The 13096-nt window shown below is 48.0% G+C and overlaps 1 protein-coding gene across 1 annotated transcript; it reads right to left on the reverse strand.

Moving 5' to 3' along the window:
• Positions 1 to 1732: 1732 nt before the first annotated feature.
• Positions 1733 to 6461, reverse strand: LOC124667733 (trans-cinnamate 4-monooxygenase-like). Its single transcript, XM_047204991.1, has 3 exons — positions 5677 to 6461; positions 5256 to 5377; positions 1733 to 2331 (listed from the first exon to the last, which is right to left on the reverse strand). Exons 1-3 carry the CDS (start codon positions 6459 to 6461, stop codon positions 1733 to 1735), a joined length of 1506 nt encoding a protein of 501 aa, XP_047060947.1.
• Between the last annotated feature and the right edge of the window lie 6635 nt (positions 6462 to 13096).

Here is a 13096-nt window from a genome sequence, read left to right on the forward strand (position 1 = left end):
GTGCGTGTAGCCGAAAGACCCCGGGGTACAACATTAGACAAACAACACCACACCATGCTGGTGGTGGTGTTTTGTTGGAGAAGAACACATGGGTATATATAGGGAGGCGAGGGGCCGAAACGGCGAGAAAAGTCGGCGGGAGAAAATGGCGGGAAAAATTGGCGGGAAAGATTGGGAGGGAGAAATGGGCGGGAAAAAGGAAAAAAAGATGGATGCTAAGCCGACGGTGCCCCTCGGCATAGGCTAGACAGCTGACGTCATTTTGGCGGGAGGGGCGGGAGGATTCGGCGGGAGAAATTGGCTTCAGCCTACGCCGACGGTGGCCCTCGGCATAGGCTTCACGCCGTCAAGGTCCAGTTAGGGCATGGCCGCGGGGCGATGGGACGGGGTCGCACCCTCAACCTATGCCGAGGGCCGCCGATACGCCGAGGGTCACCCTCGGCATAGCCTGTCATGTGCCGAGGGTGGCTATACGCCGAGGGGCGCTTCGAGCAGCTGGGCTGACCGGGCAGTACGCCGACGGCCCCGACATTTGGCCGTCGGCGTACGCCACGGCCGTCGGCGCAGCGCGCCATTCCTGTAGTGAATTAACGATCTAGGTATACGTGCCAGCCTTATAATCCCGAACGGAGGTAGTATTTGCCAGGTGGTATATATAGGTGTTGTTTCCAATGTGTTACTAGATTTCTCGGACCATATAAATGTGTTGCTTAGTCGCCCTGGACATCCATCTGGAGACTCTGACTGTGCCGACGGCCAGCCCATGCCTGTGCCGGCGGCCTTTTCCTGTGGCGACGGTGGCCATCAGCACAAGATTTTCTGTGCCGCTGACTTTCTTGTGCTGACGGCTTTCTTGAGCCGACCGCCTTCTTCGTGGCATGTCCTGTTCGGAACCTGTGCCAACGGCCCCGATAAATTGCCGTCGACACAGAATTTGGCTCTCGGCACCTTGACTGGTTCCCGTAGTGTTTCACACATTGTTAGTGGAAAATAAGTGCAACTAGACCTAAGCTATCGGACCTTTGGCATCGTCTCTATCCATATGAGACATATTCCCTCCGTCCATTAATGGATGTTGGTAGATTCGTCTAAATTTAGATGTATTTATAACCTAAATAGTGTTTAGATATATTTAAATTTATACAAACTTTTAACATCTAAAATTAGACAGAGGTAATAGAAGAATACAGTTACAGAAGTGTGCAGACCAATCCGGAGACTTTCACGCGTTATCAATGAAATGATTGTACCCAGACGTCAGCTATCAGAACCTCCACATCATCATGTATTCATGTTCCACATGAGACATATATAAGAATAAAATCCTAGAAAACGTAACGTGCAAATCAATTTGGAGACACTCTCACGCTCTGTCAATGAAATGAACGAAGCCATACAACAGCTATCACAACCTCGGCAACGGCTCAATCCACATGAGACGTACAAGAATAAAGTCCTAGAAGAAAACGAGGTACAAATTTTGAATGCGAGGGTCACCGAATGTTAGCAATACCGTATGTGCCACAATTTACCGACTCCGATATGATCAGCAGCAACGATCGGGCACTTAGCTAGTTGTACTACATCACTATCACTGACATTGTAAGAATATCGACAACATGAAGATAGTTGATACCCAACACACGAAAGTGCAACTTAGTACAAAGCACAAAACATGTAAAAACGATTCACATCACACAAGCTCCCCCATCTCACAACCAAATCGATAATTCTAAGCCTCGAGCGGCTTGCAGACGATGGTGGCGTGCTTGAGGATCTGGCTGCTGAACTGTCCGAGCTTCTCGGTGGTGTCGATCTTGTCCTGCCCCGGCGGCGGTAGCAGCAGGAAGTTCTGCACCAGGCGGCCGAGCGTAATGCCCATGATTGGCAGCGCCAGGATGATCCCCGGGCAGCTTCGCCGGCCGACACCGAAGGGCACGAACCGCAGGTCGTTGCCGTTGGCCTCTACAGACTTCTCCTCCTCTAGGAAGCGTTCGGGTCTGAACTCGTCGGCGCGCACCCACCGCTTGGGGTCATTGGCGAGGAACCAGGCATTCACGAGGATCTTGGACTTGGCGGGGATGTCAAAGCCGGCGAGCTTGGCGTCTCGTAGGTTCATGTGTGGCACAAGCATCGTGATGGCCATGCGGCGGCGTAGAGTCTCCTTCACGACCGACTGGAGGTAGGGGAGGCGCTCCAGGTCCGGCTCCGTCAGTGCCACGTTAGGGCCCAGCACGGCAGCCATCTCGTCGCGGAGCTTCGACTGTACCTCCGGGTGGTTCACCAGCTCAACAATGCCCCACTCAATTGACCACAACGTTCCCTCGATGCCTGCAACGAATTCATCAAAACCTCATTGTACAGTACTCTCTCCAATCCTTTTTAAATAACTTAGATTTTGTACAACTTTGTATTTTGTTCGATTAAATTAAAAGAAATCCCAGGGAGTACTAGCTTAATCTTTCTAGTATATTTATTCAAGTATGATGCATGCATATTTCGTTTCTTTTGGATTTGCCTGTCAAAATACAGAGCGGTCCAAAAAGTTCACACTTGTTAATCCGAAGACAGCTATATATATATATCAATAATGCTACGTTTACGGGGAAAGCTGCTACGGGATTTTGTTACGGACTCATGTGGAATCATGCGATTGGAAGAAATGAGTGCGGCAGTTGCACACAAATTGTCTGCAGCTGCTCTGTGATCGGCACGTCATCCCGTAAGCACTTTCCCCGTAAGATTTGCCCGTAAGTGTAGCAATATTGTATATATATGGATATAACTTCATGACAACCTAACTGGTCATACCCCTCCGTTCCTTATTTGTCCGCACATATGGTTTGGCCTGAGTAAAGGTCTGAAATATCGGACGAACTATCCAGGATAAAATGGCAATACAGCAGAGTTTCTTAGACGCAACGTGGAGACTCCCGGGCCGCTCACGTGAGGGAGGCTCCGGAGGCCACCCACCATCTCAAGAACACCAGATCCCAATCAATCTCACCCACTGGCCGCTGCCGGTGGTGGCAGCCACGCCTGGCTGTCGAATGGCCGCGGGCGGGGATGGCGCAGCCCATCAGGCTACCTTCGTGTGGGGCTGAGGGGAGGGGGGATCGACATTGGGGCAGCGCAGGTGGAGTCCAGGGGCGGTGGCATTTGCCGGTTGGGTGGCGCTTGCTGGCTCACGGTAGGGAGGCATGGAGGAGACAGTGATGGGCACGCTTGAGGTGGTGCGCAAGCGGCGGCGAACGGTGGCGTTCGTGTGCGGTCCTGCCTCTCGGTACCACTCTCGCGTGCTCGATATGGGGCTGACCTTCGGCTAGACCGGGTCGGCCCGTTCCATAAGTTCGCCGGAAGCCGACCGACGGTGTGGGGGCTGCTGGCTTAGCCAAATAATGGTGGTTCTCCTAGGGTTCATCTATTGCGAAGATGGTGACCTTTCTGAGCCGGTCCTTCTTCATCTAACTGCAGTGATGAGTTTCGGAAGGCCCCCCCTCCGGCAAATGTAACAATGCACCTTATGCCGGGAGTTTGCTGGATCGGGTGGTATTCGGTCGTGCGCTTCCATGCTTTTATTCCGATCGTTAGGTTCTGGAGGGAGCGACGTGAAATTCTGTTCTATATTGCCATCAGATGACATTCCGGTCCATGGTGAAATTAGACGCGGAGAGTATCATGAAGACCAGTTTGGAGGACTAGCAATGGAGATTCGAGTGTTTGTGATGTTGTGGGACTTTTTTTTGTGGTGCTAGTTATCGTAGCAGTAGTATGGAAGTGGGGGCGACAACATAGGTAAAGTTCAAAGTCTTACCTTTCAGGGTGAAAATTTAAGGTTGATCTTAATTGGTTGTGATTGGCAATGACCTTGTTGATGACATTGTTTTGAGAGCCGTCACTATCTTCAGGGTGAAAGCATAATACTTTTTGATCGGGGCGATGACAACACTGTGCAATGTCCCCTTGTTGGAGGCGTCGATGTTGGAGAGCCTGGATTTTAGGTGTTGTCTTGGTGGTGGATGTACTTTTGCTACTAGAGATGCAATAACGTAGCGGGACTTTTTTCTTAGTTTTATTTTTCTTTTTTTGGTTGTGTGCATCCGTATTACCATTAGAGTATTGCGTTGTTACAGATGCAGTTGTTATCTATAGATATTAATATATTCCCTTTACAAAAAATATCCAGCATAAAATATCATCATATACATAACCAATTGTACTCAATTTTATGATAGTACATTGCTTTACGGTATTGATGATATTATTTTTATTTTCTAAATAATAGTATACTTCTGCATAAATTGGTCAAACATGACCAATATTGACTTTGACCTATATGGATAGTAACATGAACTGAGGGAGTATGACCACTCCATTTATAAGTACTTCCAAATAAGATGTACATCTACACTTTCAATGCACTTTATGTTTTTTTTTTGGAAAGAGAGGGGTCTTCCGAGTTTCATTAATTAATAAAACTTAAGAGAGTTATTACAACGATATTACAGCACACAAATTAAAGAAAGTAAAATAGGATGATGAATGGTAATCATACTACAAAAGTTAAAATAGCATATTTTTACCGAGTAGAAGAAAACAAAAAGACACTACCAAGAGATACCATCTTTTCTGCATGGCCAAAATACTCGGCAAAGGCTTCCTGAAACTCGGAAAACCTTTACGGCCGACTTCTTACACATGGCAAAGAAGCAATTGTAGATTAACAGCCAGCCACTCTCCTAAACATTTTGTGAGTAAGGCAAGTGGACCACTCATTAATAACCTAGTTCATCTTTTCAGTTAGCAAATATAGATGTTTCATATTGAACTGAATATAGATAAGATGGTATTAGGCTCTACAATTCTTGATGTTATTGTTCGATAAATGGGGATTCATTACTTAGAGTTATTCTTTTTTGTATGCATTATAGAATCAATGCAATCAGAAATGCAATTATTTTCTCGTAATCACTCCCCCGACTCTCCATCTTAGAGTGACCATCCTTCTCCCCACCTCATCCCCAATAATCCTACTTCTTCTCTTTTATTTTGTTTGATTGGTGAGTAGTTTTTAGATGTACACTTATATAAATGAATGGAGGGTGTCCTTCGAAAGTTTTTTTAACAGGAGCTTCCCAGTAGATTCTCCGGGTTTGGATGTCCTTACTTGACAATAAGCCTTCTTCTCCTTACTTAAAAACCATTTTTTGCTTTAAACCTAGAAGTGAACTGCCTATTTAGATGATGAATCTTACCTGCGATGTTGATGTTCTCAACGATGTAAAGGACGTTGTCGTGGTTGATCTCGCCCTTCCTTTCGGCCATCAATACGTGGTCGATGGCGCACGTAATCTCGCCACTCTGGTCCAACGCCTTCCTGCATTTATCATATGGATAAATGCATATTAGTTATTGAACTGGATAAGCAACTGATCTTAAGCTTCCCCATACAACGAAAGGGCAATCATGTAAACGTACAAAAGTGGAACTCAGCCTAGCTATCCTCATATCATGCATGTGCACATACCAAACTCTCTCTTTCCTGGAAGGCCACCATGAAAGGAAAAAAAAACTGGTACTGGTAACCTACTAGCACTCCACCATGGAAAGAAAGAAGAAAAGAAAAGGCGCAAGCTGATGTATGTGTATGCCCGCAATGGATCGTGGTCTACTTACACTCGCTCTTGGACGAAATGGTCCTCGAAGATTCTCATCCTCCTATTGTTGAGCTGGGTGCAGCGGTTGAGGTAGCGTCGGAGGAAGGGGCGGAGGACGGGGATGAAGTCGGCGTAGTTGAAGTCGAAGCTCTGCGAGAGCCTGCTGCGCTCGACGTTGAGCGCCTTGAGCTCGTTGAACAGCGGGTCGTCGGCGGTGTGGAAGCGGCGGCCGAACATGACGCGGAAGACGTCGTTGTACATCATGAGCTGCAGGCCGCGCCAGAGGACCACGCCCTCCGTCGCCGACGCCGGGTCGGCCTTGAGGTCCTCCACGACCAGCCTTGCCTCCTCCTCCCACCCGGCGCGGCTCTGCGCCACCACCTTGCTGGTGAAGAAGGGCACGGTCACGATCCGCCTCATCTTGCGCCAGTGGTCGCCGTACACCGAGAACACCATGTCCTGCCCTTTGCCGGTGAAGATGTCCAGCACAAGGTTGCGGTTGCGGGAGCCGAACTCCACACCCTGGGTGTGGAGGACCTCCTTGGCCAGCTCCGGGCTCGACACCACCACCAGGTTGCGGACGCCCATACGGAGGAGGAACACCTCGCCGAAACGCTTGGCTAGGCCCAGAAGCTTGCGGTGGTTCAGGTCATCACCCACCTCCAGCCAGTTGCCCACGATGGGGGCACCGGAGGGTCCCGGAGGGAGGCGGAAACGCTTGCCCTTGACCTTCGCGACCACGATGGCGAGCACCGACGCAGCAAAGAGGCCCAGCAGGGTCTTCTCCAGGAGGATGACATCCATCGGCGGCAGGTGGCTTTTGTCACTGTTAGAGCTAAGCACGCTAGCTAGTACAGTTCAAGCGGAGTCGCAATGCGCTACTGGGTTAGCTACGACTCTTTGTTGCAATATATATACGTACAGTACCTCCTCGATCCAGTCATCAGAAACCAGGGCTACACCGAGTTTTTTCAAATCGCCCTAAGGCTAACAACCAACCCGTGGTTCGATGGCTAGGTGGACGGTGACATTCCAACCGATCTGAGTTTAAATTTTAGATTTAACACTTCGGTGTCTCATCAAAAGACGAAATATTGTTCAGTGAAAGTCGATGTTCCCGTTGATAGCGAGGAGTCCGTGGTGACTTCGTCAATCTCAAGATCCGTCAGGTTAGTTTCTTGGACTCAGTCTCTCGAAGGTGCTCATAGAGGTAGGGTGTGCGCGTTCATAAGATTCAGTGTATGTACGTATGTGTGAACGTCTACGTATGTACTATGTTTTGCAAAAAAAAAAATTAGCCTAAGCTGCACGCGTTGGGCTTGGCCGGCTGCCAGTCTCACACACGCAGTGAAATCTTATAAATAAGAAATATTATTCAATAGAAGACGATGTTTTCCTCGATTATTTGCCTTAGAGATGGCAATATGTGTCTTTTAACTCCGTGGCATACAAGATACATCAAGTGTACGTGGAAGCAGTTAGTGTTAGTAGATGCAAAATATAGAACCAAAAAACCTAATATCTTTAACTGTAGTGAAGCTAGTTGTCCCCTGTAGGTTCTGGAACGGTTTCAGTCGGGCAGTTAAAGCTGTCCAATTCATGATATTTGCATATTTGCCATACTTCATATTTTGTTGCATATTTGTCCTATGAGCTCCATATGTCAGTGACACATGATGTGGCAACTATGTAAAGTGCAGAAAAAGTGTGGCAAATGTGCAATTGGTGGTTGTTGATGGTTACCGAATCTGGTTCCGGGAAGATACCTGGTTTGGTACATCACGTATCTTTGTTCAATTTTGGGACTATATGTTGTTCGCAATTAGGTCTCTCTTAAAATTTTCTTCAGGAGAAACTTCACACTTGCTAGGATGGAAAAATGGTTTGAACTTGAACATATCACCACCAGTATTTCCTTTGTCTAATGGTTGTGACTCGCTTATACACTGGTAGTGGGCAATATTCAACTAGCTCAGTTTACAACATTATTATCTATAGAAGAGTTACTCATGTTTTTATTCCTACGATTTGGTCCCGCGTGGTATCCACAGGGTCCAAATTTTCATGTGGCTTCTCTGTAATTACAAACTCATTACCAGGGATAATAGTCCGCTAGAAAGAAACTTAGATTAGCTTTCTTGCTATGTGTTTTGTGATGCGCCTGAAAGTATCACGCATTTGTTTTGTGATGGGCCTGAAAGTATCATTCATTTGTTTTTAGAGTGTGTGGTTTGTATTAAAATCTAAGCTTTAGTCTCAGATTTCCTTGAAATTAGAATTGGATATTATTTTCTTTCTGTATCTAAATCTTGTCTTGCAGACAAGAAGCATGATGTTCGTAACACCATTTGCACTGCTGTTATGTGGAGCATTTGAAAAACTAGAAATGCTTTGATATTTTACAATTAATTTTGGCTCTCTACTAAACAGATTTGGTGGCTAAGTCAGAGGACACTCAGGAAATGGAGACTGATTTGGTTAAAATTGTGAAAGATGAAGAAGAATCAGGAAGTCCAACAGAGCCAAAATGCTCGGAACAACGACCAAGTCAAGTGGCACAGGAAGTTCTACAGATTTTCAGGATCTGGTGGCCTCGTCTCTAACATTTTGTTTGTCCTCCGCCACCGCCTGGATCTCCAGCACTGCCGCCCTTCACTCCGCGTTGCCCCGAGCATCCAGGCGCAGTGGAGCTCGTATCCCCGCTCTGGTTCGTCTCCCCGTGCCCCAGGAGCCCGAGATGCGGCAGCGGAGGCCATGGCCAAGCTCCATGGTCGAGGCCGACGGCCACGAGCGCGTGGGATGCGGTACAGTCAGTCGGTAATCGGGACGGCCTCCTGTACCGAATCCTTCCATCCTTTGCTAATTCACACCACAACTGTGTCGTAGATTAGTTTCTGAACTTGCACATAGTCTAATGTCTGAACTTGCATTACTGTGAACCACACAAGTCCATAACTAGCACTCAGATGCCGAACTTGACTAGCGATCCCACGATAAGTGGCTGTTAGGCATAACAGATGCAAATACGCAAAGTAACGTATTAATCTGTAGAAATCACTTACCAATATGTAATTTAAATACCTTCTGCAGATAATGTAGTATGTGCTGCCGTTACCTAGGGCGAATTTTTTTAAAATAATACGAATTTTTTATTTAATTCTAGGAATAGCGCGCGATTTCAAAATAGTGCAAAAGTGTGATCTGGTCGGTCAGCTAATGACCGATCGGTCAGTAGCAGGCCGACTCCCAGTCGGCTACTGCGCCCCTGTCAGGGACAGTACTAGTTGGTCGATAGCTGACCCTACAGACCAATTAGCCAGCTACAGACCAATTGGCCAGCTACTATCCGACCAGTGCATGGATTTAGTTTAGGGCATCTCCAGCGGCGCGACGCAAACGGGCGCTGAGCGATCGTTTGCGTCCGCGCGGACCGGAAATGCGTCTACAGCATGCTGCAGTGGGGCGACGCATCGTGTCCGGGGCGTCCGCAGCGACGCAAATATGCGGCATGTTTGCGTCTCCGCGGACGCTGCGCGGTCGCGCCTAGCGTTCGCTCGCTTCCCCCACGGGCCCGCCTGGCAGCGACCCTGGTCCTATCGGAGATGCCCTTAGGTTTATTTCAGCACTGTAAACCCTTCTGAAAAGCGATATATCCCAGACCCGACGCTACAAAGGATAGGCATCGGTAGACGGCCATCGCAACGCATCCGGAATGATATGGATGAATCTGAAGCTGGAGGGCCAACGAGACAATGTTTCCTATGCAATCAATTTGGTCACTGGGACACTAATTGTCCAACCTTCGGCACTGGCCCAGCAGGAAGGGGGCAGTGAAGCACAAGGGGACATCGCGGGAGGGGAAGAAACTAGGCGGCGAGGCGCTACTTCGGAACTTATTTGCAATTTTATGTACTGAGCTTGTTCTGGCTGCTCCGTGTCTATCCAGTGAAACCATTTGCATAGGGGCGGGGAGACTGTAACACAAACAGTAACATTAAATCACATTCATAAATATATTTATGCCTACATAAAATTATGTCGAAACATACCGGCGGCCTGGTGGACGACGGGACGACGAAGCTGAACTACGGGGTGGATCATGCTCATAGCTCGCACACATGAAAATTTTCATGCCGAACCAATCGGAGAAATCCTCCACCTGCTTAACCTTAGCAAGACGGCCGCACCAACACCGCTCCGCGAGTCACACCCGGGGCAAACTTGTAGCCTTCGACTTCACCGGCCTAAACTCCTGGTCGAGCACGACACACTTATGATGGCTAAGGGTGAGCCAACGAGAAAAAAGAGATAGAAGCACTTGTGCAGCGATGAGTGTCGATGCATGCTTTTATAGGGAAAATCCGAGAGCGTGGCGGGAAAATATAGCGGGAGATGGTGGCGGGATAAATTTGACGGGAGATGGTGGCGGGAAGGATAGCGGGAAGGGTGGCGGCAAGGGCGGGAGGGAAACACGGCGGTGTGAACGGGAGAGGGAGAAAATATGACGGGAAAGCGGTGGCGGGAAAATAATGGGGGAGAAGTGCCAGGAGATATCACTCGTAATAAACCTAAACTAAATCCATGCACTGGTTAGATAGTAGCTGGCCGATTGGTCGGTAGCTGGCCAATTGGTCTGTAGCTGGCCAGTTGGTCAGCTATCGACCAACTAGTTCTGTCACCTCACAGGTGCACAACAGCCGACTCCCTGTCGGCCTGCTACTGACCGATCGGTCATTAGCTGACCGACCAGATCACACTTTTGCACTTTTTTGAAATCGCGCGCTATTCCTAGAATTAAATAAAAAATTCGTATTATTTAAAAAAAATTCGCGTTACCTAGGCACCTAGCTAAATAAGACACTAACTGGCTGTGATATGCCTTTTGAAATCACTACTTGGATAGACATCTGCAGATAATCCACAATTGTATAGTGTTCACTGGATGATAAACTACAATCCAAATTCACCACCAAATTCTGAATCCTAGGACACGCGGTGAGCTGCCACGCAGTCATGGATGGTAACCAGCTAGATGCAGAGATGTACGGTGTTCTCGTGCAAATTGAATCAACATATTACAAGGACAAGGATGGAATGCTATGCAAAGACTACAAGGACCCGAGCAATGTACTTGGAAGTTGGAACACGAAGGACATGATCGAGCAGCAGTCAGAAGATCTGGTATACTGACCAGGTGAGCTACATCACCTTGAAACTGACCTTCTTAAGATTTGGATGCTCTGCATACAGGTTCTCTAACTGTACTTTCTACTTATTGATTTATCAATCATTTAGCCGGATTTCCTTGAGGTTCTTGAGAAATTGTAGGCCCGCCATCTCCCTGTAACTGTCAGTCTCTAGCAGCTTGAGCTTAGCCATTGCGTCCTTTTCAAATATTAAGTGGAGCTGGCTTAACCCAGAAAGCTCCAGCACCACAAGGCTCGGGAAAGACGAGCCTAGAAAATGCAGCTGATTCATTACAAGTGACCCTATCCTCAGTCTTAAAACTGCAAGATTTGGTAGATCCCCGAGGGTTTGTATCTCAACATGTTTGCCCAATCCGCTGAACTTTAGGTCCAGCTTTGATAGATTCCATAGGTGATGCATCCAGTGCGGTACTCTGACCAGGAAGCCATCCAACTTGAGGCTCTCAAGGTGTTTTGGTGGCAACAAATCCCCACCTAAACAACCATCTAAGTTGTCTCCATCTGTACGACTGCTAAACGCTTGATACACTTTCAGAGAACAAAGTCGGTTGTGAGCAGCAATGGCAAACCAAAACTTCTCCCTGTTTTCCTTTTTGATACCAGCCACACATAGCTTACGCAGCTGGGTAAGTGAAGTCAGCTCCTTCAGGGCATTTTCCTTCCTCATTGCAACCGCAACAACACCCAGTGTTTGTAGGGACGTCAGTTTTCCAGTCCCTTTTGGAACTTTAAAACCATTTGTATCATTGTGTAAACACACCCAAAGGGCGCGGTGCAGGTTGAGTGTATCGTGCAGGCTCAAACGAAGTTCTGAATGTTGTGCACTCCAAAATGATTCAACCAGAGACCGTAAGAGGGTGGCCTGCCGAAGACACATACGCAAAATCTGGGGTAGCAAAATTGTGCAACCTGTCTGTCGTTCACTGTTCTTGGCCCGTAACAAAGAAAGCCGATGTAACCCATACACTCTTCGGTAATCATCAATAAACATGTCATTCTTCTCTTGTGCTCTCATAAAATCACGAGTTGTGCGAAGGTGTTGTAGCTTGCGAAGCTTGGTGATAGTTGTTGGCAGTTCTGATATATGCGTACCTTTGATATCCAGTGTTTGGAGATGGCTCAAATTTCCAATAGACTTTGGCAGGTACCAGATATAATTACATATTCGTATAGATAGGTATCTAAGGTGATGGAGCTTCCCAATTTTATCAAGATGGCGATTCCCCAACCGCAGTACACCCTCCAAATCGAGCACCCGGAGGAACCTCATCTTTTCAGATATGAAATACGGTCTCCACTCTCCATACATGGTGAGTGATCGCACATGCGATAAGTCCAGCATACTATCAAATACATCTTTATTTCTTCTCCAGTTGCTGCTAATGACAAGATGGCGTGTTGGACCTTGTGTATTGCTCAAGGAACATCCATCCTCAAGTGTGAAAACAAGATTTTCCTCCCTAGCCTTAGGCCTTGTTTGGATATCAAGTTCGTAGAGATCTCATTTTCCGTGAACTCGGTTAACAGAATAACCACCGTAAACCTTGTTTGGCTGGAGCACTAAAAGTGCGGATTAGAAAAACTTAGTTTCCATAAAACTAGGAAAATGAGTTTTGGTGAAAACGACTCTTTGACGTTTTTGTGAAAACGCGATTCTAGATAACTTATTCCAACAACCTTCGTTCGTCCGGCTGATTCCTCGACGAACTCCTGGATGAATGAGGCTTCGCTGGAGTAGGCCTTGCCCACCACCAGCGGTATGCAGCCGCCCTTGCCTTTCTTGACGCCGGCTCGGTGGCCGCCGAGGGCCTGGTACGACGTAGGATCTGAAGACCTTCTTGCATGCGCGGCACTGGTGCCTTCCGTGTCGGCGCGCAGCCGTCGCCTTGCCATAATTGCCTCGCTAGCCACACTGATGTTGTTTTGCTTGGCCCCGAGCTCGCCGTGGATAGCATCCACGAATCCTGAGATAGCATGAGATGAAGACGTGGATAGCATGGCCACGTCCTCCTCCTGGGTTGCGATTGAAGACGCTGCTTGCCGGCAGGGGAATTTGGGAACAAGCGCCGGCGGCTCACAACGAACTTCACACCACCGCGGGAAACTCGCTTTCGCCGTCCTGCACGACCGCCGATAGTGGCAGAGTATGCTGCTGCGGTGGTAACCACCAGCAACGACGGCGCTTACCGCCGCGAGTGCATATGGCCGTCGAGAGCTCGGCTATCATGGAGT

The sequence above is a fragment of the Lolium rigidum genome, chromosome 1, assembly GCF_022539505.1.
Source record: "Lolium rigidum isolate FL_2022 chromosome 1, APGP_CSIRO_Lrig_0.1, whole genome shotgun sequence".
Classification (NCBI taxonomy): domain Eukaryota; kingdom Viridiplantae; phylum Streptophyta; class Magnoliopsida; order Poales; family Poaceae; genus Lolium; species Lolium rigidum.